General features: G+C 41.8%; 3 protein-coding genes across 8 annotated transcripts in view; 1 reads left to right on the top strand and 2 right to left on the bottom strand.

Moving 5' to 3' along the window:
* tex264a (testis expressed 264, ER-phagy receptor a) overlaps window positions 1-5,041 on the bottom strand; it is a 51,372-nt gene extending 46,331 nt beyond the window's left edge. Inside the window, exon 1 of the mRNA XM_026997633.3 lies at window positions 4,545-5,041. Within this exon, the coding sequence (XP_026853434.3) occupies window positions 4,545-4,802 (258 nt within the window). The 5' untranslated portion in view covers window positions 4,803-5,041. The remainder of the gene's footprint in view (window positions 1-4,544) is intronic.
* Window positions 5,042-5,221: 180 nt separating this feature from the next.
* Window positions 5,222-25,201, bottom strand: fancd2 (FA complementation group D2). Of its 6 annotated transcripts, XM_035523913.2 has the most exons (44): window positions 24,981-25,201; window positions 24,400-24,507; window positions 24,177-24,308; window positions 23,985-24,052; window positions 23,795-23,904; window positions 23,420-23,471; window positions 23,262-23,314; window positions 22,947-23,025; window positions 22,079-22,203; window positions 21,746-21,833; window positions 21,464-21,568; window positions 21,221-21,312; window positions 20,942-21,050; window positions 20,790-20,825; window positions 20,518-20,664; window positions 20,043-20,177; window positions 19,643-19,774; window positions 19,239-19,346; window positions 19,047-19,156; window positions 18,865-18,919; window positions 18,635-18,754; window positions 18,406-18,479; window positions 17,790-17,939; window positions 17,457-17,557; window positions 16,810-16,925; window positions 16,502-16,610; window positions 16,319-16,420; window positions 15,972-16,069; window positions 15,649-15,798; window positions 14,937-15,053; window positions 14,574-14,702; window positions 14,296-14,414; window positions 13,984-14,094; window positions 13,566-13,699; window positions 13,337-13,436; window positions 13,081-13,203; window positions 12,857-12,950; window positions 12,573-12,644; window positions 12,275-12,313; window positions 12,078-12,152; window positions 11,827-11,901; window positions 11,195-11,341; window positions 7,173-7,262; window positions 5,222-5,742 (listed from the first exon to the last, which is right to left on the bottom strand). In XM_035523913.2, the coding sequence occupies exons 2-44, from the start codon at window positions 24,467-24,469 to the stop codon at window positions 5,680-5,682; spliced, it is 4,314 nt and encodes a 1,437-aa protein (XP_035379806.1). In that variant the 5' UTR covers window positions 24,470-24,507; window positions 24,981-25,201; the 3' UTR covers window positions 5,222-5,679. The 6 variants fall into 6 exon arrangements, 5 of the variants coding, with proteins under 5 accessions (XP_035379806.1, XP_081573943.1, XP_081573944.1 ...); XM_081717817.1 differs by lacking the exon at window positions 24,400-24,507; XM_081717818.1 differs by lacking the exons at window positions 22,947-23,025; window positions 23,262-23,314; window positions 23,420-23,471; ... (3 more) ...; window positions 24,400-24,507; window positions 24,981-25,201 and having other exon boundaries at window positions 5,224-5,742; window positions 21,464-21,584.
* A 103-nt stretch (window positions 25,202-25,304) lies between these two features.
* On the top strand, window positions 25,305-26,346 carry gpx1b (glutathione peroxidase 1b). The gene is made up of 2 exons (XM_026997566.3): window positions 25,305-25,591; window positions 25,783-26,346. The coding sequence occupies exons 1-2, from the start codon at window positions 25,376-25,378 to the stop codon at window positions 26,131-26,133; spliced, it is 567 nt and encodes a 188-aa protein (XP_026853367.2). The 5' UTR covers window positions 25,305-25,375; the 3' UTR covers window positions 26,134-26,346.
* The last annotated feature ends 578 nt before the right edge of the window (window positions 26,347-26,924 follow it).

Raw genomic sequence — 26,924 nt, forward strand, 5'->3', positions numbered from 1 at the left:
GGCTGTGAAAACAAATGATAAAGGGACCCCAGTCGACTCAGACACTGCGACACAAGGATTGCAAATCTACTCCACCACTAAAAAATATCTTAGATACATTCGTTCATTAATTCATAGAAGAATTAATTCATTAATCCTAGCTAGAATTAATAAGCACGACATGAACAAATGTGGGCAGGGGGACAATATTAAAACCAGTGTCACTCAGTGGCTCTTCAGAAAGCTAACAAAAGTGTCTGCCAGTTAACCATGGTGATAACTACAATCTTTTAAATGAAACTGATTATATAACATTTCTTGGTGGCATGGTTACTTTGCACAATCGTTCATTTCTAAGAATGACCAGCCTCCTCTAGCCTCATGTCTTGGGCAGGTGCCTCACAGACAGCCAAAGTGCACAGCAAGCCATTGTTTTCATTACCGCAGGTGGCTGTCTGATCAAAGCTGCCTCGGTGATGTTGAAAATTGTACCTAGGCATGTGGCAATTTCCGGATAAATGAGTGATGTAGCGAATCCCTCCTTCTCCCTGTCCAGCCAGATCAGCAGCAAGGCGGGCAGCTGACCTTCTGAAACGGACCGCTTGGACCCTGAGGGTCCGGCAGCTAATGAGCACACAGCATAATGCCAATTAAAATGGACAGAGTTCCAGGTCAGTGCTAAGTGCCTATCAGAATATGATCCTTGGCTAACTGGTTGTTGGGGAGCCAGTGACTGACTAGTAAAGGTGAGAGTGCCAATCAAGAACTGAGAGCAGTTACCATCTTGACATACAGATGTAACAAACAGACCATGTTACCATGGACACCAATTTGCTCAGGAAGTTAGGAAGTTACCTGTAAAAATAGGTAGACAGGAGGGCACTTCTGCATGGAGACAGCAGTATGAATGGCACTACAAGCAAAACAAGGAAGCCAACTTATAGGCTAAAAAAAAGAACTACATATACTGTAATATTTCGGTGTACAGCATGGAAACATACTTTCACAAAATAGCAACAAGACCCTAAGCAAAATGAGAGTTTAATAACACCAGGTAAGAAGCATAGTAGCCATAAATTTACCAGTTTAGCAAGTGTAGATAAGGAAAATTTAAATTGCGCCTAACCACAAGCTAGCAAGCCTGCATGTTTAAAACCAGGAAATAAGCAATTGTCTTATAAATTCTCTTCACTGTGTCCATGACAAGAAAATATTTTAAGTGAAATGCAGTGAAATCTATGTCAACAGTCAAGTTGAAGTTTTGTCTAGCAGTTGGAGCTACCAATCAACTGTAGCTCACACCTAGTACATGTGACGCATTTTCAAAAGGCTCTGCAAACTATGGATCATAGGAGTCCATTTTCTGATGCTGTGTGCACAACTTGGGTACTTCCTTCTCAGCTACATGTTTCTTCCCCAGATAATATTACTTAAACTTGTCACAAAGGTTCCATCACGACAACAGGAATGGGACCAGTGAACACTGAGAGGACTCCTCTTGGCTCCTCTTGAATGGGCCACATGTATGACGCTTCTCTTTGGTGATTAGTGATGTAAATCATAAGTAAAACATCTGGTGCACTTACAATCCATTACAAGTCAGATATCACCAACCGACGCAGAACATGAGTGGTAATTCAGACTTCACTTTCAGTCAGCGCATTGTTTTGGATAACAGTCGGCTTGATTCTCAGTATTCCACTTTGGGCTAAAAATATAGGCAAAAAAAAAAATCTAATTTTGCAACACTTTATGGATAAAATGATAGAAACTAGATTGAACTCATGTATAAAAACATTTTTGAAACAACAGTATTATATAATTTAGTGATGACTTAATCACTAAGGTAAACAAACAAAAAAACATTATAAATCACAGTACACGTACTCTGCTTTACGCCAAAAGCTCCCTAGATTTCTTCAACGACATCATCGCCATCTAGTGTTTATGAAAACACAGTACACTACCTTAAACTTAGAAGTTCCATTAGAGAACTTTAAAATTGGATTCATTTATTTAACTTCAACCCGACTGTCTGGACAAAGTGTGCTAGCTAATAAATCACTATTTGTTTTAGTAGTATTATTATTATTGTTAGCATTATTCATCCATTATCTTTTTATAGATACATTTATTTGCAGATCATTACACATACCTGACAGTGCAACATTAAATGCGTAACAGAAGTAAAAAATCTATGCGAAAATCTATTTCTATAGTTTATTAATAGAGAATTCTAATAACATTTTGGCAAGTTTCTTTTAAAGTGTCAACAATTCTGTGTTTGTTATCTTGTTAGTTATAAGCAGGATCGCTTGTAAAATTGAATAATACATTCTTGCAAGCCAAGCATAGAATTTCTCCTTCTCCTTAAATATTTCCCTTTTGCTGCATGACTCACCATCTTATGATGATGTTTTGCGAGTTCCTTGCTAAAATCTGGTCAGTCTGGTTATCACAGAGATGGCCACAATATCACTTCAAGAACATGCCTCAGTGTCACTCTAGCAGACTGCAGTCTAAATGTTACACAAATAGACAGAAGCGGAGTCTTTAAGACTTCAGGTTTTGGAGAAGATTGACCACTGCCACGTTGCACTAAGCAGAGCCATTGAAGCTGAACGCTGCATGGCTCAGGAGTGTTTAGCCAAGCTGCATGTAGTTCTGCTGTGCCACGTTTACTCTTGCCGGGTGTGGAAAACTCTGCCGACGCTCTGTCTTTTGAGCAACATTTCAAGGAAAACTTAACTCATAATTTACCAGCCATGAGGTATTACATGCTCTGTCTCCCAAGTGTCTGATGACTAAGTGAATTTTGCAGTCTCTGAAGCAAACTAATACATGTATAGCAGCTATTTTAACATAAGTGTAAAATGTAATGTTTATAATTATATCTAGCCATCTTGTGCACTGTGGCTACAAATGACCGCAAATGCCCGCCTACTAAACACCTGTAAAGGACCCAGGCTATTATACCTTGTTGTGTAACGGATTGAATGGCTAACAAACCCAGATGGTTTGGAAGGCTGTTCAGCTTTTGGCCTTATTCTTGGCCCCTACTGTTCCCAGATTAACATCACAACACTGCATCATTCCAAATCACACCCTGGTGCTGTATTTATTAAGGTGTGGCCATGCTGAGATGACTCTTCTGCTACATGCCTGAGAAGTAGCTCTGTGCAGCTATTTTACAATGCATTATTATTTACTTAGAATTTTGTCCCTCACCCCCATACTGGGAACATGCACAAGATTAACTCCCCTGTTGGCCACTAGTTTACATTTTCATAGGGCTGATTAAAATCCCAAAAGGCTGAATGCCATTTTTCAGTGTCAGGGTGACAAAGTAAAGTACAAGAAGAAAATGATCTGGTAAGAATCTGAACACCCTTGGAAACTATCAACCAATGTTACTATGGAACTACCAGTCCCAACATTTTGTTTTCTGTTTTGGTCTCTCTTATAAAACTGCAGCACAGACCTCACTGCATCTAAGCACCTGCATCTGACACCTTAGTTCAACCAGAACAGAAGAAGGCCTTGCCAGATCAGCTGCTCTTACTGACATTATAGCATAAGTACTGGAACCAGAGAAAGGCTACAGCCAACACAACAGAATGTGTGTTTACAGGGGACTGGCACCTGGGAACTATCTACTGACAGTCAGCTTTGAGGGGTGTGATATGATACTGCACACCAGAAATGTGCTGACACTAAAAATGAACAAACACCCGATTAGTGTAGCAACTATTGGCAGCGAGACAGCTAGCGAGATGCCAATTATTGACAATGACTGCCATGCAGTACAGGACATAGAAACCTGTTATAATAGCAAAACCAGTTATAATATTCAACTATGCTTTAGCTATCTTAGTTTACTCAGTTCATTCACAAACATGTGGACACCAATTTGTATTAGAGTTGTACTGAACAGAAGCTGTGAATTAGATTCTGGTCCATTTCTACAGCTGTCTGGCTTTATGGTGTGCAATCTTTTGACCAGGAAGCTTCCATGAGCCCAGTTATCTTTTGTGAACGTAGCTAGCATGTAGCCAGGACACCTCCCACAGTCAGCTGTTATGTATACTTTGGTTTGTTTGTGATAACAGACTAAAGACAAGTATGAGGAACAGTCAATCCTCTCTTCATACTGACACAGACACACACACACACTTGTCTACAAACTTAAAAAATACAGGTGTCTATTAGCACAATATAATATCTGATAAAGTGCAGCAATCCCCTTTACTGCACCAAAAAACCTTTAAAAAAATGTTTAACAGCCTGGACGGACATCAGAATATAACACAAATGGCACTGTAGATCATTTACGAAAATACCCATTGTACAAGTTACTCTCAAAGGGTCTGCAGAGCTATAAATCTGCAAGGCTAGAACAAAGTTGTGATATATACATTTACTTTGACCCAAACGCAAGGCGTAACTTAAAAGTGAGGGCTGTAACGCTATACAAAACATGTATGACGCGCCATCCTAGTGAGCTAAGGTTACAATATAAGGAAAAGTTATATAGCTAGCACATGGCATGAATGTTACACACTCACCTGATTTGGGTCATCGTAATATACACCGACAGAACACAGCTTTGGACAAATACTACAGCTTTCGGTGAAAACAGTTCCGCTGTCCTTGTAAGATCCTTTTTTGAATTTGTACGCAATCGTAAGCTTTTTGACCGGGGGTGATCCGGTCCGAATGACGATCTCAGAGAGAAGCCCGGAGTAAAACAAGAAACCAGCAACGGTCAAAATCAGACAAATGACCAAAAATAAAATCAACGTTAGAATGACAAAGTCGGACATTTTTTTTCGGTTATCCTGTTTTTATGTTGTGGGTAAGCGAACGCACAACCTTCGATTATTGAGATGTTAGGCAGCAATTATTAAATGTGCCGGACAGTTAAACGCTAAACGAGTTTAAACACTGAAAATCCTTAGTTACTGTGAAGGGACCGGTCCTCAAGCAAACATTATTCTCGTGGCGGACTATTGACAGAGCAGACCGCTTATTTCCCACAACACAGAGTCGCTTCCTGGTTATACCATGTTTCTAATTCGAAGGGGTGCTAAAAAACTGCCATATGATGGTAGGCTCATAAAGCAGCTTTTCAACGCGTCAAAAACAAACACTTCCAGGTGGAATGACAAATCCGAATTAAAAAGGACTTCTCACGTTTGTCTAATAGTTTTGTTCTAGTCAATTTAGCGGGTATACCAGATTGATCGGTTTCACATAACCAGTGATTTTATGAGGTTAAGATATCAACATTACACATTTACGGCATTTGGCTGATATAAAATTATCACATTGCTTCACGCACCCAAAGACACCACTTTTTATGAGAAATTAATTTATAAATAGCAATAGGAAGTGATTACACAAACATCTGAAAAGGTAGTAAGCAGAAGCAACAAAAAAAAGCCTGATTACCTATAATTTTTCAAAACAAAAAGTGGATGCACTTTTTCTCACAAGAAAACCAAACAAAAACATCATGAATCTGTTTCAGCCATAAGGACACTGTCCCAATTTTGTAATTTTTCGATAAGTAAAGGAACAGTTTATCAAGTTTAAATCATAATGATGGGAGAGTAAAGTAGAGGCAGGTGCCAAAGCTGTTGCAGACTGGTTTTCAAAAACCCTATACAGGCAGAGTGAGAAGTTGCAGCTTCTGTTTGATCAGTCTGATTCTTCTTCCTCTTCATCGAGGTGGCTGTTTTTCTTTTCCTCACAATCACTGTCCTGAGTGAAAATAACGGAGACAACTTTGACTTAAACAACTCAGAAAATGTCATAAGCAGCACAATAACTGTACCCAAATAACACAAAAAAAATGTATCCAACAGGGCTCCCCTGTCAGTTTCCAGACAAAGTCAAGTTAATCTAGACAGCATTTTTAAATACAGCATGTTAAAAAAGTGCTGAGCAATATTTTGTAAAAAGAAAAATGTAAGAACAAAATAGAAATACAAAAAAGAAGAATACATGCAGACTGAACAGCAACTGCTTTAAAAACAAATAAAACCTTAAATTCAATTGGATATCTGACTGGTCACCAGTGCAGGGAGGCGAGTACAGGTGTCATTCTCTCCCTTCTCTTGGTACACATCAGTAATCTTGTGGCTGCATTTGCACCTGTTGCAGGTGCGACATGCTTGATTGATACCCAAGTAGAGCGACTTGCAGTAATCAATACAAGAGCAGATAAAAGTGTACTGTCTTTTAAGTGTTCCAGGTCCTTAAAAGACAGCACACCTTTAAGTTTAGCTATATTTCAAAGTTGAAAGAAGCCAGTCCTCAGAGAAGCAGATAACTAGAGTTGTAAGTTAAAAGCAGAATTGAAAGCGACACGATTTTTCACGTAGCTGTGTACATTAACAAATAATGTAATAAATAATGCCCCCAAATCAACTGCTAGCACTCTGGCTGTGTCAACATGACCAAAACTGATGACCTGAGTTTTATCTTGATTTAAACAAGACTTTTTTTTTTTTTTTTTTTTTTTTGCAATCTCGCATTTTCATGTCTTAAACAGTTGGAGATGAGGCAGAGTGAGCCATTATCAACCCATTTAAGTGGTAGATACAGCTGTGTGTCATTTGCATAGCAGTGATACTGTACTTCTGGTAAAATGGAACTCTGTGAAAGCATATATAAAAGAAAAAAAAACACAGGGCCCAAGGCAGAGCAATGGGGTACCCATCAGATGACTGTCCCTGAATAGGAGGAAATGTTACCCATCTTAATAGAAAATTGTGTTTTCCACATTGTAAGCAAACCATTGATTAAATAGTACGAGTCGAAGGCAGCATTATGGTCAAGGAGACCTAAAATGGCACACTTTCCAGAGTCAGCCAAGAGTAAAATCAACTGCTAGCACTCTGGCTGTTTCAACATGACCAAAACTGATGACCTGAATTTTCTCTCATTTAAATCAAGACATTTTTTGCGATCCCGCATTTTCATGTCTTAAACAGTTGAAGATGAGGCAGAGTGAGCCATTATCTCCCCATTTAAAATGGTAGCTACAGCTGCATGTCATTTGCATAGCAGTGTCCTTAAGTAGGACAGATTTAGTACTCCATCATCTAAAACTTGTTGTAATCTAAAACCGAAGTTTGAATTTACTTAGAATACCCTGCTTACTTAAAAATTAAGAAAGTAGCCAGTACCTCCTCCTCATTCTGTTCCTCTGGAAGTTGGGAAGATTCTTCATCCTCCTCATCACTTTCTGCTGACCGTTGTGATAGAATCTCTTCACCCTAAGAAAACAACACACACCCTGCATCATAATGTGCACAACTATGTACTGCTGTAAACCAGGACTTACGTATTTGTACCTTATAAGGTGTAAGGTGTTTCAGTACTAATTAGCTATGAGAAAACTGAACTATGACTCTTGTGCTTGCCTGTGTTGCTGTGGGTTTAAAGCTCTCTTGTTGCTACAAGTACTGCATTTTTAGGACACAATTAGCTAAAAAACAAAACCTCACTCACTCAGCAAGTGATTGGGGTAATCAGTTAAATAAATAAATACACACGTACGTCCGTGTCCAGGGTTCGAATCCCAACCAGGGCATATGCAGTGTGCTCCCTTAGGCCCTTGCCTACCTCACTAACTGAGTTAGAAACAAGAGTCCGAGTCAACAAGGTCTGCGTCAGATGCTGGGGGACCTGGCAATCTGACGAAAAGTGGGCTGCTGGAACAAATGCAAGACACACATGGACAAGCATGGGGAATAGAGGACTGGTGGAATGCTACTGCACAAGCAACCCCAGTGTGAAAGGGTATATGCTCTAGAACTAATAGCGCAGCGTTATCACAACTCAAAATTGACCTAAATGCGACAGCAAAGGGAGCCAGGACAACAGGTCAGAAGGGGGATATAGATATCAATATCATCATCCCCACAGACTGACATTGCGCACCAAGACCCAATGAATCCATGCACCATGGACAAGCAGGATACCAGTCATAGTATACTACCAAGACCAAGTGAAGTACCTGACGATGTGCTAGAAGATTTGAATGCAGCACTACGAACAATCACTACTGTGACTACCACTGAAATATATGCCATAGCAACAGTAATACTTGAGATGCTTGGCTACAAGATGATCATCAAGGAACAGTATCCTCTGTGGATAAGGGCAACGTGGAGAAGTTAACCAGCTATCAGAACTGCAGAAAGGCATGATGAAGGAATCTGAGAAGTCTTCCTGTGGAAGATTAATAAGCAAAAGACTAACAGCTCTGGCTGTTAGTGAAGTGACACTCAAGTTAAGAAGAAATAGAAGGATATTCTCCCATGAGCCATCCAAAGTGTACTCATGGTGGCAGGGTAACAGCATGAGAACAGACCCACCAAAGCCGGAGACTGAATAATTTGGGAGAAACATGGTAGAAGGAGGCATCACACAGCAATGCCCAGTGGTTGTTGAAATTTAGAGCAGACCACAGCAATCTGCCTGAACAAGATCCAGCAACAAATCACATTAGCAGATGTCCAAGAGGGTCTCAATAATGAAGAGCTGGACAGCTGATATGGTCCACACCTAATGGCTGAAGATGCTAACTCCACTCCATGAACATATGGAAGCACAAATGAACCGGATGCTAACGGATGGAACCAACCCTGAATGGTTAAGTGAAGGTCCAATAGTCCTGATCCTGAAGGACCCTGAGGTGGTTCCATCCAACTACAGGCTAATAACCTGCCTCTACACAACATGGAAGCTCCTGTCAGGCATCATTTCGGCTAAGATGAGTAGGCACATGGCTCAATACATGAGTGGGACCCAGAAAAACATTAACAATAAAACACCCAAGCACCAGTGACTGGTGGATAAAACAGTCACTTGAGACTGTAAGACCAGACAGACCAACCTGTGCACCGCCTACAAGAAAGCCTATGATTCAAAGACTCACACATGGATCCTCAAATGCTTGAGACTGTATAACATCAACAGGACTCCAAGAGCCTTCTTCAAGAGCTCAGTAGGGCTGTGGAAGACAAGCCTAGAGTCCAACTTCAAACCAATAGCACTAGTCACCATCAAGGAGATGCCCTGTCCCTGCTGCTGTTCTGCATAGGCCTCAGTGAAATCAACTCCAAGAGTGGCTACGGATACCAGCTACGAAATGGAGAAACTGTAAGCCATCTCTACATAGATGAGATCAAGCTGTATGCCAGCAGTGAACAAGACATTGATTCACTAATTCATCTCACCGGGATACAGTAACAACACTGGATTGTAATTTAGACTGAATAAGTTTGGTTGGATGGTTACAAGGAGAGAAAAGGTAATCAGACCTGAGGATGCCGTACTACCAGAAAGAAACATAGCAGATGTTGAGGGCAGCTACAAGTACCTTAGAATCCCACAGGCAAATAGAAACCATGAAGAAGCCACAAGGAAAGCAGCCACAGCCATATATCTACAAAGAGTGAGGCAAGTCCTGAGAAGTCAGCTGAATGACAAGAACAAGATCTGGGCTAACACCTACTCTGTACCCATCATCAGATACCCCAATGACATACTCAGCTGGCCAAAGGAGGAGATAGAAGCCACTAACATCAAGACAAGGAAACTCCTCACAATGCATGTAGGGTTTCATCCCAAATCCAGCACTCTGAGGTAATAAAATGATATTGTAAGGAGAAAAATAGCGATGGTCCAGAATAAACTCATGCAGGAAAGGTCTCTGTAGGCTTCAGCGTAAATCCTCAGGAGGGCTCTTTGACAGGCCTCTAGGGGCCTCAGTTGAAGGATGGGACAAGCACCGGAAGAAACAATATGGACATACACTGAAAAATGTATAGTTTGGAGAACAATAGTGGAGCCAGGACAAGTTTTTATGAAAAAATAAAAAGGGTTATGAAGAAAATGTATAAAAGGTGTGCCCACCTAAGACTGTTAGACATTCTCCAAACAATGCCTCGTTTGTAACATTCAGCTCAGAATAAAGATGGGACCATCAATTAATTCCAGAGTCTGCATCTTTATTTCTATTTAGTGTGTACTGAGTCAATAATCTTGAACTTAGGAAGATCTAGCAACGACAACGCTGAGGCTATACACTAAGCGGAAAGTGGGGCGCCGAGGACTAGCGAGCAAGAGCTACTATCCAGGATGAAACAACCAAGATTCAGGAGTACACCAGGATGATGGCCCCAAGTGACAAAGTGAATACCTCAGACAGCAGAGTCCCAGGGATAGTGGGAATGATGATGGGTATCTTGGACTTTAACCTACTGCATTGTACTACTGTACTGGCTAGGATGTATTCTATGAGTAAATGACAAAGCTCTTTTGTAAGTCGCTCTGGATAAGAGTGCCTGCCAATTGCAGTAAATGTGATGGAAACTCCTGCATGGTATGTAATACAATAAAATAGTGTAAGTAGTTGATATGGAGAAATCCTACCAATGGCTGGAAAAGGCTGGATTGAAAGACTGGCTGGGATCTAGCACACTATCCAGGACCCCAGATGCAGGCTGTGCAAAGATGCCCGAGACAATCAAGCACTGATAGAATGGTAATGGATAACCAACTGCACATAGCAGTGATGAACAAAGAGCAGAAGAGGGTCATAGTGTTAGATCACAAGTGATTGCAAAATCCCAAGTGATTACAACATTAGGACCAAGGAACATGAAAAGCTTGAAAAATACCAAGGGCTGAAAGAAAATCTGAGAAAAAAAAAAAGTGCAAAGTGAAGGCAACAAATACGTTCAACCCTTAAACAGGGAGAGTGGATCCAGAAGATTCCAGGAACAACATTGGTTATCTCTGTCCAGAAGAGTGCAGTCCTGGGAACAAATATTATGAGATTCCAGGTGAGTAACTGCAGTGTACTGTAGTAAGAGATGTAGGGATAATCAGAATTGTAGTAAAGGTGCACAGTTTCCAGAGAAAAGGCATACTTTGGACAGAGGTACTGCATCAGCTGTGCAAGCAAAGTGCTTCTGAACTATTATACACCCACACATACACCCCCACACACCAAATCTCATGTTTCCGATACTATCTTCCAAGTTGGTAAAACAAACAGAAAACTTCCCATCCAAATTAGTTATGCCAAAACTCTAAAATGGGCTGACTACCGAAATGATTCTCCCAATCACTTGCCTTCATAACCTAGACTTTAAGAGAAGCTGCTAGAAAAAAAAAGGGGATTCCCAGGGTTCACCTTCAGGTCCCTGTTCTTTAGATTGCCTAGCCAAAAGGCCTCCTGGCACTGGTTAAGAGTAAGCATGGCCTTTACGCGGTACACAAACTGTTCCAGTCCTTTTTTAAGTGCCGGCACATGATTGGTCAGGCCCATGTCCTGCCTGATCTGAGAACAGAGAAGCAGTGTTACACAAACAAGACACAAGATGGACTTCACAATTTAAAACAAAACTTTATGCATTTCATCTAGGACTTGTGGATACATTTGAGTACAGGTGTGGTGGCCCATCTATAAACTCTTGTTATTCTGTGTGTGGGTGGGACATTCAACATTCACATCATACCATCTGTTACCAAACCAACCACAGATGGCTTAACATCAATGACAATTGAGATCAGTGGCAATAAAAGACAAAGCATGCATCACATTGGAAAACAAAATAAATAAAAACCACAAGCAATTAGCATGAATGGACTACTTTGGAATATGTGTAACTTTACAGAAAATTAGATTGTTCTCATCATTTGTTTTATGAAAAGAAAAAAAAAATGAATAAATCAATCAATCAATGAATCAATCAATCAATAGAAACCCCAACTCTGACTAGTGCTGCATCATACCCATTTCATAAGACACATATTGCTGGCTACCTTGGAGTGGCCACACATGTGATGGAGCTGCCTGGTACTCAGCTGGAACGTCTTCAGTAAACTCTGAACATCCTCCTGAGAGACACGGCCATCAGACACACCCGTTATAATACTATTATAATACTGTTATAATATAATACCGTTATAATACTGAATTAAGCCTCACTGGGCGTTAGCGGCAAAATTATTTCTTGCTGTGACCACTAAGCCAAACGAGGAGGGAATGCAACTGGTAAACAGAGCACAGATACCTTGTGTTTTTTAAAGCTGTAGTCGAGGAGGGGCATTCCTAACTTAAGGAAGGACTCCAGAAAAAGCCTGCCATACTGGTAAAAGAAAGCCACACAGTGAACACACAGAACCATTTTTTCCACCTCACGTGTGGTATGTAGCCTTTATTTACTTTGTGTGTGCACATGTGAGCGCACTGCTCATGCACACTGCTCACCTTTAAACACACACTGAGAACAGGTCTGCTGTCAAAAACCTTTAGAGAAGATCAAAAGAGTGAGTTTGTGTACACAGAATTAAAGTTAGTACAGCCCAGTCAGTACTTTGGCTAAGGTCAGACAAGAGACTGCACTGTTCAAGTCAGATGTTCCCTATTTAAACCTTACAGTATCTCAGTAACTTCAAAGAAAAAAAATACAGGTAGCAAGTGACTTCGGGGGCTGTAGTAGCATGATTCAACAAAGAGGTGGAGAACTGTGAAGCAGGTGCAGAGTGAAGTAAAGACGTGACTGTACCTTGACCAGGTTAACAAGGATGTGGAAATCCCGCACGGCTATGTTCCACGTTAGGAGTTTTTCACTCTGAACCTGTAGATTAAAAGAAAGAATAACCAAATGAATAAGGATAATTACTTAGTTAAGTATTACTAAAAGGCACTGCACACACACCTGTTAGGTTATAAAAACTTTTCCAGTCTGTTTTCTTTTTTTCTCTGCTTCATAAGCATTCTTTCTTTCACAAACCCACATCCTCATACACATCTGAGCATACAACCATGTGTGTGGAGGAATGCACACACCTCTTTGCTGTCAGTCTGTCTTCCTGGAGGCAGCTTGCGCACACTCCTTTCCAGCTCTGCCATCAGAGCCTTGTAGTACACCAGGAAGGTTTGCCTGCAAAGGCAAGCAAGACTAAGTACTTTTGTGGGGCACGTTACTGAGCTGCTGACGTTGCAGCTCTCCCTGTGGAAGTCTGTGTGTGCACTAACTGGTATGACAGGGGGGCTATGGGAAGGCACATCACCTGCAGAGCGTGGCCCAGCTGCGGGACCTCGTGTCCTTAGCCTCGGTCAGCAGCTCACGGATGCCTTCTCCTGCAATTTCCTCCACTGCTTTCAATACATCATCAGTGTGCTCTAGATAAAGACTGCAGATATACAGAAAGAGAGGGGAGAAAAAAAAAAAAAGAAAAAAAAAAGAAAAAAAAAAAAAAGATATGCATAAAAAGACAACCAGGAAGTGGACGTGTCTGAAATACTTGGCGGTAATGTGGGCAGTACCAGAGGAGGCTGTGGAGTGCATCGTTGTGTTTGTTCCCACGATCCTTTGCTCCACTTACTGTCACCCACTCTTGACACAGGAAATGCTTTGCCAGAGATGCTGGCAGAAAAAATATGATCTATAAGCTGAAAAGTTCCAAGTATGCACTAAACATGCTGTTTGAGGATACATTCTAATAATTTCCAAAAGCTAACATTTCTCAAGTCAGAGTACGGTCACATGACTTACCAATGGCATTTCTGTGCGAGCCTGGGCTGGGTCCTCCACACTGACCGAGTGTGATAATGAGCTGAGTTAGGCTCAGAGCTGCGCTCAGACTTGGAACTGTACTGCGCAAATTCAGCAGGTACTCAGAACTGTGCCTAAGTGTAGCGAGATACATGCAAAACCCCCCCCACACACACACACACACACACACTTATTTAAATTTTAATTATTTGAAGTTTAATACTGCCATACAATGGACCTTTGTGTTTAGGCATTTAATGGTGGAACTAATAGTTTTTGAACAATATTAACATAAGCAAGCAGTATTTCTTTCCATCTCATCCTTTCTCTTTGTACACCCAGGAATAAAAATGTGTGTGTGTGTGTGTGTGTGTGTATGTATGTATATATGTGTACGTATGCATGTATATATTCTCACTTTATAAACTGCTCCATGCTTAGGTCTGTGTCTTCCTCCTTTAGCCGGCTGGCAAGCACTCCAAGAGCACGCCTTAAAAGAGCCCGCTGCTCCGGCTGGGAGAAGCCAGACCTGAAAACGCATGGCTCCAATTCAGCTAGAACAACCAATACTGCAGCAGATCATTCAGAATTTTCCATGAGCAGATTAAGTTAAAGAATTTCCCTGGATAATCTTTACATAGTGTTATTTATTCCTACATATGGAAGATGTATGCTGCAGACATATGACTTGGAGCAGTCAGAAGTGTGCATTTGCTGTCTATACACTGACCAGCTGAAGGTGGTATCCAGCACCTGGAGCAGGAGCTGGTAGGCTGAACACATGAGCTGCTGCTCCTTCACATCCACACCAAGAGCATCCACCACGCCCTGCTTCTCTGTAATGAGGGTCTGCAAGACAACACACGCAAACACAGAGAAAACTCACCTGAGATTGCAAAGGACAAAAAAAAAATAAAAATTCTCGAGAATGTTTACATACAATAACAAGTCATTTTTATACCCACATATCTTGCAAGTACACTCACAGGGACAGGTTGGAGTGTGTACCTGGAAGTGGTTGTGGCAGTTCTCCAGGTGAGTACACAGCGTGGGTAGCAGCTGAACACAGAAGGTGGCCACATCCTTGGAGCTCTTCTGCTGCAGACGAGAGAAGCCAACTGCCCTGTCGGCCTTCACCTGCACAGTCCAGGCAGTTACAGTGACCAAGTAGTAACCACTACAGTTAAACAGAGCTTTCTAGAAACACATGAATGCATGTCACTGTGATAGACTGTTTATAGCCATGTAAGAGATTGAGTGCGCATCCAAATTAACATATGGGAAGGAGTATGTCTCATGCGATTTGCAGCAGTGCATAAAGTACCGCATGAACATGTTTGTGAGTGTCCAAATGTCAACGAGTGTCCATACTTTGAGGAACGGGGCTTTCTTGGCTGGGGTTGAAGCCAGGCTGAACTTTAGTTTGTGCCACATGTCCTCTAGCAGGAAGAGTAGCTCAGCAGGACCCAGCTGCACCTCCTCCCTCACCTACAAACCACAGTTCTACATTTCTATATCTCATGCATGTTTGAGAACACCCCTTTCAGGTGTATAACAAAGCCTCATGACACGATTCATCATGGTGCAGAAATCTGACAATGTTGCATCATGGCAATGGACGATGTCGTGTTCTGTTCGTTATGCTAGTTGCAGTTGCATTGTTTGTAGTCGCAGTTTGAACACCAGAGGTTCCACTTTAGCTATGGCAAAGCTGTGACAACAGCACATTTTGATAGAATACAATGATTTATAATGTAACGTTTTGTAAATGTAAATTTTCTATGCATTTTATTTTAATTGCAGGGGGATATTAATTCTTGTTTTAAATTTACACAATATTTCACAAATTTATTTTTCCCCCCCAGAAATTTAGTTTCAAATATTGAGAAAATCTATTCATGAATCCAGTATTGTGTATCATATTGAATCGTGAGCCGAGTGCATTGATACACCCCAAAATCCTATATTTGCTATCTTTATAGGGTTAACATATAGACAATATATTATTAAATCCACTGTATGAGATGATAAACCTTCAAGATCAAATAGAATGAGAATGGACTAGTTCAGAGGCAGTGTTGACCTTGCTGTGGAGCTCAGTGTCCAGTACTGAACGGGAAAGGAGACCACACTGCAGCACGCCAAGAGCCTCCATGTCCAGCTCTCTAAAGAAGGGCCTATATGAAGACACACTGACAGCTGCTTTGGTTCCTTTCTCCTTCTCTGGATGATCCTGTCATATCACAACACAAATCTTCAGTCTCTATATTCTCTCATACTACTGCTAGTGTAAAACGGGAACATTAACAACCTGAGGAAAAGATTATTTATAGCATGCCTAGACCACTAGTTTTGTGTATGTAAACACATTATCTCAAGGTCAATGTGATTAATGAACTGCAGTGCCTGTTGAGATTCGTTTGGTAGTGTGGCCTCCTCCAGCTGAGAGCTGTCTGTGGAAGAGTTCTTACTGTCTGACGCTTTCCTCTTCTTCCCCACTGATTCTGAAAACAGAGAGTAATAGCTGCTTTATACACATCACACAGCATTCTAAAAACTCCACACTAATTCCCCATCACAAGAAAACTTACTCAATATTTACTCTATTCTACTAAGCAAACCTGAGTAAAGCAGGAGTGCTGGACTGAAGATTAGTATTAAGGGAGCGTCAGTAAAGTGCATGTGGGAGAGAGGTGTGAGTGCATTGACTGGCTGTGGGAAAAAATGTGGAAAATGGGAGACGGTCTCCTTACTTCTATTTGCTTTCTTTGCAGGAGCAGTAGAGGACGTAGTAGCCAGAACTTCAGGACTTTCACAGTCAAAGTTAGCGAGGGGAGGAATGAAGCCAGGGCTGGCTGAAAACCACACACACAGTACGTTTCCAATCTAGCCAATTATCCTTCTGGGTGTTGTACACATTAGTTGTGTTTTGCTACCTGCCAGGCATGTCTCTAGTAAAGTCTGCAGGTAGGTGATGTTCTGAAGACGAGTGACAACTTTCATTTTCATCTCAGGGTCTGTCTGTTTGCAAAAAGCATTTACCACCTAGACATACAGATACACATGAGCACACACCATTAAGCTTTATAACATTTTTGTATTAAAAAAAATAAAATAAAAAAAATTAAGGCCAAAGCCAAGCAATCAGAATAAAGCACAGCAAAGGGAAAGAATATACAAGACACCAAACCCATCACCCAGGTCCTCATGAAGCTCTCATGCTTATAAAAGCAGGTGCACTTACCTCTCTAAACCAGTTGATGGTGTAGAAGAGCAGAGAGCAGAAGAACTCCCGCTCAGCCTTAGACAGGCTGTCCATTTTCTCCACAACCTCCATATCAGTCAGGATCAGAGGGCAGCCTGCAACCACACACACACACACATCTAAACAATAATTTAACATACATCACAGGAACGTTGTGACATGCTCCCTTGAACTGACTGGTCAGACATCCAGATAGGTTCTAATAAGATATGTGTATAATTAATATAATTGGTCTGATTTTTTAACACTTTTGAGCAGAAGTGCCAGAGCTGGCAGCCCCAGCCCAGTCTACTCTAGGCCAAGGGGGAGCAAGCCACTTCACCATTGTAATGTAAAACACAGTGGCCTGACATGTCATTAAACGCTCTGTTCCTCTTTAAGTACATTTAAGGTTCCTTATGCTGGCAGCTTGGGGCAAATGCAGCACTGCTGAAATACACTCACATCCTCAGGGGCTGATGTTATTAAAGGATCTATTCATATGTGCTCTAGGCAATTGCTGTCTACATAAGATGAGATTGCTGTCTAAATAAGATAAAAACCAAAGATCATATGGAGCTTTCCCAAAAGAGATGGGTTTTGAGATTTCTAAAAGGTGCTGGTTGGCTCAGTGTAGGGCATCTGACCTAGCAAGGCATCGATCTCTTCCAGGTCACCCTGGTGCTGCTTCTCTTCACACAGCCTCAACAAGCGGAAGAATGATGACAGACATAGAGGAGATACATGCCTGGGGGGAATAAACAAATGTGTTCCTCTGTTTCAGCATGTAAAATCTTTTTTTCTTTTTAATTTTGTAATGACCAGATTCTCTTTTGCCACTAAAAATATTTATAGCAGTATTCTGAAGTCAACAGCTCAGTGCAGCTACAAAATTCTGATCCATCATATTTAGCATGGTCAAATTAAAGATGCATGCATGTATAATGCCCTGCCAGGGTCTGAGGGGAGGCCACCCTGACCTGCCGGTGTTCCCGGGGGTTGCAGTGGCTCGGCCATCTGCTCTGCGGGGAACATCCTGAGTCTGCAGGGGCAGTAAATTGATGGCAATTCCTCCCTGACTTTCCTCGTCGTCCAGATTATACATAACTGAGGCAGGGAAGGGAAATGAGCTACACACACACACACACACACACACACACACACACACACACACACACACACACACACACACACACACACACACACACACACACACACACCCCATTACAATGGACAAATTATATAAATTCTTTTTTTTTTTTTTTATAATATTTGCTTTTCTGGAGATGTGACTTGAGTGCATTATAATACAAATTAAATATTTTTCACAATTTTATATTTAATTAGTACAACCCATGATTACTAAACTGTTTTGGTAGTTTTAGTACAATCTAGTCCTTCAGTTAAAATAATACAGCAATAATATAGTGCAACCAATGTCAACAAATGTTAGATGACTATGTCCAGATCCAAGGTCTAGTCTTGTGAAATCTGTCCTTAATATTTGTTAAACTGGGAGATACGTGTAGAAATTGTCGTCAACAATAAACACAAAGAAAGAACCTATAAGCCACCCCATAGCACGCTGACTCTTACCCTGCTATCTCTGCTCCTAAATCCACTACAAAGTCCTCCTGAAACTCCTCCAGCACACTCTTCCCAATCCATGCCTGGCAGAGGACAGAGGCGAGAGAAGGCAGCTCACACCAAGGCCAGCACTGCTTCATACCCGTTCAACTACCTTATCATTTCATGCTACTGGTAACAAATCACCAACATGCTATGGTGAGGTGCAGAGATGTGACAGTGTGGCTGAGGTGCAGACCTGCACCAGTGGGTCCAGGGGGAAGGTCTGCAGCAGGTTGGCTAGCTCATCATAATAGAGTGCAGTTGCCTCGGCGGAGACTTCACTACAGGAACGCACCAGTTCCAGTAGCGGCATCACCTGCCCATGCATGTATACACACACAGACACACACACACCTGCATAAATGACTCTTACACATATATTTCATCAACACAAACATACAGCCACACTCTGCCTGGTCTGCTCACCTGTCGGTGTGTGTCTTTGGGCAGTGTACCTCCCTGGCTTACCCCTGCATTGCTCCTGTAAGTGCCGCACGCAGAAGTGGAAAAAGCACAGAAAACCAACCCGTAGCACTTAGTATCTGGCAACTTATACCGACATGAAACAGAACAGTGTATGCTGAAGGGCATATACTGGAGGGCTGTACCTGGGTGCCGCCATGATCCCTACCATCATAACGGCACCAATGATGCCAATACGCTTGTACTTAGGAACGGTGCTGGACAGCTGCTTGCGAACCACTATGTGCATGTCATCCTAGCAGAGGGAAGGAGATTTTAGTGCCACTTAAAAGCACTGTTTCATAAGACATTGAAAGAACCATGTATGTAGCTCTTACCTGAATGTGGCTAACATGCTGGTCATGTCTGAAGGCAAGAGAGCTGAGCAGGTGGAAAAGCTGGCGGATCTGCTGTGGATTCAGTTTCTCCATGTAGTCCAGGATACCCTGCAAAGCAGGGCGCTTGGCGTTTCAGCAGGACAAAGGGCACTGCGCATGGCTTGATGCACAGCAACCTCCAGCAGCACGCATAATGCTGCAGAACTGGTTTCACAGTGGTTCACCATTTACCTTCACTGCATTCAGAACAATGACCACCTGCTTCTGGTTAACAGAACACTACAGCAATTTTGCTTAAACAGACCCTGTATTCGTTTAGTTGTATTAAAACACAACAGGTTATACGTATAACTGAGGTAGACCTGCTGCTGTCAAAACCAATGCACACGGCTGTTGAGTCCTACCTTAACAAAGACGGCATACTGAGCCATCTCTGTGGGCTTCTGGGATACCAGCTCACACAGCAGCTCCAGAGCCACACCAGCCTCTCCACTCACACCGCTGCACACATGTGTGACCAAGGAGCCCACCACCTCCTGCATGCACAGTTACAAAACAAATTAAACAGATTTGAAAAGGTTGCATTCTAAAATGTTTAAACCATGTGGTCACAGAAATTATGGTTAGTTTAACCAGAGGGCTAATTTAACCAGAGATATTTCACTGGTATTAAAATCAAAAGTTGAAAGGCTGAGGAGAATAAATCTCTTATTCAACTTTCCTCACATCCTAAAAAGGAACATAAAAAAATGAAAGAAAACATTTTGTGATGGTAAATCCTGGATCCTCTGGGCCCCCTCCTACCTGCTGGCAGTAGGAGTCAAAGGCAGTGAAGGCCAGCTTGTACATGTGGCCCCCGAAAGGCACCACACAGCAGTCTGGAGAGCGCAGCAGACTCTGAGCCAAGGCCAGGATGGAGGGGAAATATCCACGGATCACCTGCTCAACACACACACACACACACACACACACACACAGACACAGCCCCAGACCATAGCCAAGCACATATCATTACACATAACCTACACAACCCATGCAAAAACACACCATTAAACCTCAAAAAAAACCAAAAACAACACACACTAGAACACACCAATACACTTCCACTACATGGCATAACAGCTCATCAATCTAGAAACCAGGAGTGGAGGGAAACATACGGCACATAACTTTACATAAAAGGCAAATGTCAAATGTTCCCTCCACTGAAGAGTTTCAATTACATGAGGAACCTAGGGTGGAACACCCTGCAGGGTGAGCTGAAGGAGCAGCCTCAGACCTGAGCGTAGTCCCTGAACGTCCTGCTGAGGAGTGCCTCCTGGATGAGGCCTCGGCGCACTTTAACCTTCAGCAGCTGCTCCGCCCCACGCCGACTCTGGTTAGCATTGGTGGAGTGGAGGATGAGCAACACCAACACATCAAGCACCTGATAGAGTGTGAGAGAGAGGGAAAGAAATATGAAGGAGAGAAAGTGTCTCAAATAAATAATACATAGGATTATGATGAGACAGAAAATGAAAGGTGAAGATGATCCAAAATAAAAATCTGTACCTTGTGATCTTCAGTCTCATGGACATTCTCTACAGCCTGCAAGGGAAAACAGGTGCATGACTTAATGATTATAGTGTATTAGTGCTGTGAAGGATGTGCTTATGGTGTGATCGCGCTGCAGCAAGAAGGTGGGCTGCTGGATCACTGCTCACCTTGAGCCATGCCTCAGAAATGGTCTTTTGAAAGCGCACGGCTGACTTAATCACCTCCAGCACCAAAGCCACACTGTCCTTACTGCTGCATGATGAGACACTGTAGGAGCTAGCACCAGAGAACTGGGTGACATTTAAATACTGCATGCATTAATATACCTAGGGGCCTACCTCATGTAGCGTGAGCCCATGCTCAGTCCAGAAGAACACAGGTTACATGTGAGCAAGTCCAAGTCAGAGAGAGAGAGAGTGAGCATAAAACCATCTCACCCCAATTACCTTTTACTCTTCTCATGGCTTTGAGAGGCCTGCAGCACAGAAGACAACATACACTGTTCCAAATTCAGCTTCTTGTGTAAATCACACACCACCTAAAATACACATAAAAACACATTATTGGAACATGAGTGTTCTTCACATGCATATATACTTCCAAGCCCAAGGAAAATGTCAAAGATCTTTAGTGCACAATTGTGGACAGTTTAAGTGACAGCTTCAGAACCATGCAGTATATGCTCTGACCTCACTGCTATCAGAAGCAGAGATGGAGTGCAAGATGAACTTCACTACAACAGGAAGATCTTCCAGCTGCACTGCAGAAACAGTGGTCATGACAGCACCCCGCACCTGAGCCACAGACATGCTTAGGCAGAACACAGCAGAGGCCGAATGAGTCAGAACGGCAGTCAAGATCTCGTAACCAATGGAACCATGGACACAATACATTAAACCGCATTATGCTTGAAGAGTGTTCAGTCTAGAAAAAGCTCATTGGGTATCTGCAGTAGTGTGAGAGGGCAATACCTCAGCCAGAAGCGCTGAGCTGAGGTTGAGGCTGGACAGAGCATCCAGGATGGGAACGGTCAGCTGGGTGTTCTCCTGCAGTAGAGCACTTGGGAGAGGCCCATGTGTTAGTCTCTTACTAACAGGTTCATGGGAAAACCTCAGACACATTAGTATCTCATTACTATCTGCACTTTCCACTCATTATGAGATCAAGCAAAAATGACAGTTAAATGATACAACCAGACAAAAAGGTGTAATCTCACACACTGTGATTTGAAAATGACACATGACTAAAGATCTCAGGAAGTGTTACAGACTTGGTGGAACTCTAGGATAAATCAGAATGATTACTTCAGCTCTCGGGCCATGTGTCCATGCTGCGAGTCCTCGAGGATTTCGGGCAAGCTGGTAATGATGTCCCGCTGGACCTCAACAGGAGCCACAGCCACTAGCTGCATCAACTTACAGCCCAAATCCTGTACGTGCACACACACACACACACACACACACACACACACACACACACACACACACACACACACACACACACACACACACACACACACACACACACACACACACCCCTTAACAACTCAATCTTACTAGATAGAGCGGACAGTAAGTTGGTTGTGAGAAACAAGACTTTAGTCTGTTAAGTGATTCGCCACCAAGGTGAGACAGTGTTGTATTAGGGTAACAGTGTTAAGTAGTCTTAATGGCCTGTGAATAGAAACTTTTAGACAGTCTATATCTTAAATAGAGTATAAAACCATATTGATTCATATTTTCAGTGCTCTTTAAATGTTCAGATACTGAAATGCATATTTATTCCAGAGTTGTTACAATATACAATTTTTATGTTTTCAAAATGATTCAAATGTTTGCAGAAGTGCTTTGTTCACGTTGTCTAGGCACAAAATCATACTAGTGATTGATTTCTCTTGTTGTTGAAGCTGTCCTGCCAGCCTGGACACACTATTTCATCACTGTGTACTTTGTATGTGGTCTGAGATGAAAAAGCTGACTTGACTAGCAACAAAATGTAAAATAATAATAATAATAATAATAATAATAATAATAATAATAATAAAAATAAACCATTGTACACAATAATTATTTCAAACATGTATAGAGTGATCCGGAATTGACCTCGTGGCGCCAGAGGACAATTATGAGTCAGCAAAAAGCATGTCAATGCTACATAAGGAAAGCTACAAACCTTGCAATCCACGACTCGATCAAGCCACTTCAGTTGGGTTATGATGAGGTGTGGAATGTTAAGGCCACCCTCTCCGACACTGAAACAAGTACAAGTACATCTAATGACTACAGTATGCTAAGGGTATGGGACCAAACCACAAACTTAGAAAGAAAGTGGTATTTGGTACACATTTGTCCATGTGCTTATAGAACTTCAACTAATAAAAGCAGGCAGACATTGATCTTGCCATCACACTTTGCATGCACAAATCGTTCCATGACAGATATACAGGAGATTAAATCAAAAATCAGTGAAGTGGTGACCAAGACTTACCCCTCAAACATGAACTCTGGAAGCTTCTCAAACAAAGTGTTTAAGACCGGGGTCTACAAATAAGGTAGAAATTGAAAGCCCCTCAGATAAAAAAAGCAATGAGTAAGAAAACAAGAGAGCTTGAAAAGGTTGTATATGAAGAATATATCACTCTTTGCCTGTAGCATCTCGACACCAAGAAGCAGTCGCACCAGGCTCTCCTGAAATGAGCTGGCATTGAGGAAAGAGGAAAACAGAGAAAACACAAGATGAGAAGAACACCATGTTACCTTCACAGCATTACATGTTATACAACATGAATGCATCTTTAGCATTTACATTTATGGCATTTAGCTGATGCTTTTATCCAAAGCGACTTACAATTATGACTGAGTACAACTTGAGCAATTGAGGATTAAGGGCCTTGCTCAGGGGCCCAACAGTGGCAACTTAGCAGTGATAGGGCTTGAAAGAGCAACCTTCCGATTACAAGTCAAGTACCTTAACCACTGAGCTAACACTGCCCAAGAACCACACTGCATTTCACACATTACCTGGTCTCTCCCTTGCCTGCAGACCGTGGTAGAGAGGGAAGCAAGCAGTTTCTAAATCTCTCAGGGTCTTCAATGTGAGACTCCAGGCCAGATATGAACTCCTTAATTATCTGACAGAATTGAGAATATGAATGCCAGTAAAACATATGTGCCCTTTTACTGGAATTGAAAGTCTGAAATGTGCACTTACACTGGGATATCTGGGATTCTTTCTTAGATGGTGTTGCAGTCTCTTTTGAAACACAACTTGATCTACAGCTATTTAATACAAAAAAAGTACACTGAGAGGAATGCATGTAAAAATTATTTGTTTTGGGGTTTTTTTTAGTACATCGACTGTATAATTTGACACAGCCAATATTTACATCCGGGGGCATCGTACCAATTTCATTAGACATGTTGCCATGCTTCAAGATGACACCAGATTCTCGTAGAATTTGTACAAAAACAGAGTCAGGAACCTCATCAGGAGCTGCTGGTCTGGGTGGCTGTGCGCTGGACTTTTTCTTAGATTCTGGGTAAGTAAAATACACATTTACCATATTAAAAAGGGGACGGTCTGTACATTTTTAGTAAACGTAACATTATTTAACCGGTCAACTTACTGGGCGCATCGAATGAGGTTGTTCCTTCATTCACTGAAAAAGACGCTGGCCGTTTCTTCTTGCGCATCATTCTCAACTAATACAGGCTTGCCGTTCCCTTTACCTTACCTAACCGTCGGTGAGGCACATGTAACGTTATTTAAAAACGGAGGTTTAATATGAATCGTCTGGTTAGATACCTAGCTAGTTATCCAGTTAGCTAGCTACCATGTGTTTAAAAAAAGACAAGCAATTACTTGCCAACTGTTACTGAATAACTTTCTGAACTTATCTAGCTAGTTAGCTACCTGGTACCACTAAATGTGAGATTGAATACAAACTACTTAGAAGCCTCCTTGTGGTCCATCTAACAAGACAACTAGCTGACAACAAATGTATTGGAATTAGTTACCTGCTAAATACATTAATAAAAGTTACTCATTTAGGTTAGCTAACCTTAGCTAGCCGCCTGAAAATTTTAATTAATTGAACATTAACGCCTCCTATCCTGAATACTACTTATTCTCAAGTTAGCTAGATACACTTAGTTGTAGTGGTGACTGCTAACTTATTACATTAGAAGTTAATAAAAGCAAACTTACGTTGTTGTCTATTTCAAAAGTCCAGACTTGCGTTTCAGGGAAGATTCTCGCGCCAATGTTTCGTAAACTGTAAGGGATCGTTGTGCAATGCCTAGTTAAAAACGAACGTAACAGGAATATTTCGTGGTATCTGCATATTTGTGTTTGTAATTATTTGACAGAGCGATTATATATCTATGTATTACTCATTAAAAAGCACGATTTTTTGGATTTCGAGGCAAGGATTATTTTTCCCCGGAATCAACTGAGATCAAGTATTCAAGACGTTACCTAAACTTTGGGGGCGTCACTCTCCCAGTAACCGCCCTTCTACCCAAGCTACCTTCTTATTATGTGTCGCACCTTCCTTTACTTCAGTAGGTTATCCTAGGTTAAGTGTGTCGAGGTTTACAGATATGGCTAAGTCATTGTACGATATTAGCGCGAAGACGTTAGAGGGAGCGGAGTTAAAACTTTCGCATTTGCAAGGCAAGGTGATTCTTATCGAGAATGTCGCGTCTCTCTGAGGCACGACCACCAGGGATTACACCCAGATGAACGAGCTCCATGAGCGGTTCTCTGAGAAGGGGCTGGTGATTTTGGGAGCACCCTGTAATCAGTTTGGATATCAGGTAAAGTCATTAGCATGTTTGGACACGATAACTTACCATTTGTAATTCATAGCCTCAGTGCATCAAGTGGCAGGTGCGTGAGACGCGCTTACGTTCACCTGCGTTACTGCCCTGCGCTTGCTTAAATCCAAGGCAGATCGCCTCGCTTATGTCAGCCTACTTATTTTGACGCATGTTCATTCTGTTTTCAGGAAAACTGTAAGAACGAAGAGATACTGATGTCCTTAAAATACGTCCGTCCAGGAAATGGCTTTGAACCAAAATTTCAACTCTTGGAGAAAGTTGATGTCAACGGGAACGACGCGCACCCATTATTCGTTTTTCTCAAGGAGAAACTTCCTTTACCGAGTGATGAGTCAATGGCATTCATGACCGATCCCAAAAATATAATCTGGAGTCCAGTATGTCGGTCCGATATCGCATGGAATTTCGAGAAGTTTCTCATTGGACCAGACGGAATTCCGTTCAAACGCTACAGCAGAAGATACTTGACAAGTAACATTGAAGGGGACATAAAAAAGCTTCTAAACATCGCTAACTAAACGCGTCTTAAACCTGCAACAGTACAAAAGCTAGCTGTGCCCCCCTGCGCGCAATGCCGCTGTATTGGGACCCTTACTTATTGACGATATCCTTTTAAAAATTATATGGAAGGGTATCCGATGCTTTGTAAAAGTCGCAATTTCACAGTTGCATGGAGCCCATGTATGGCACATCATGTCTTGTGTGGATCAATAAATCACTTCAAAGTTTGAGTCTTAGTGTTCATTCTTACAATGCATTTATTTATGGACACTGGCTCTAGATCTGAGGGCCAGGGATCAAACATATATCTGATTCAAAGGGTTAGTTACCAGGTTAATTATGTTCCTTGGGGAAATAGTCAAACTATGCTGGACTCTGGGTGTCCAGGACTGGCACTGTGGTTTAAAGTTTATAAGTACAGCTACAGTATTAGCTGGATTTATTTATTTGTTTTTAAACACCCAGTGTCCTACAGTGTGGTGCTCAGAGAAGCACATTGCATATTAATGTAGCACCTTGGCAACTAAGTCTGTTGTTGCTGAGTCATATGTACTTGCATGTAACCTCCATGTTTCATCATTCCTCTGCTACATTTTAATTAGACTGCATTTGTGAAGCCCTCCCATGATATCCAAGAGAACTAACTCAGTTGCTATGATAGAGTGCAAGATCAAACACTAGGATGGAACAATTTGTAAACCTGGGTGTCTTGTCAGTAACTAATGATTAACATCAATATACACATTGAACATGAAAGAATGTAACAGTGTAACCTGTCTTTATTGCATCATTCACTCTTTTCCACATG

This window comes from Electrophorus electricus, chromosome 7, assembly GCF_041902795.1.
Source record: "Electrophorus electricus isolate QZ-2024a chromosome 7, ASM4190279v1, whole genome shotgun sequence".
NCBI lineage: Eukaryota > Metazoa > Chordata > Actinopteri > Gymnotiformes > Gymnotidae > Electrophorus > Electrophorus electricus.

What these genes read in the sequence shown, in the direction of transcription:
- fancd2 (XM_035523913.2), bottom strand. Translation starts at nt 24,469, where the DNA reads ATGATGCGCAAGAAGAAACGGCCAGCGTCTTTTTCAGTGAATGAAGGA. An exon ending in CCCTGGACCCACTGGTGCAG is followed by an intron (nt 18,480 to 18,634) that starts GTCTGCACCTCA and finishes GTCCTCTGCCAG; the next exon opens with GCATGGATTGGGAAGAGTGT. An exon ending in CCATCAACTGGTTTAGAGAG is followed by an intron (nt 16,611 to 16,809) that starts GTAAGTGCACCT and finishes CTGTATGTCTAG; the next exon opens with GTGGTAAATGCTTTTTGCAA.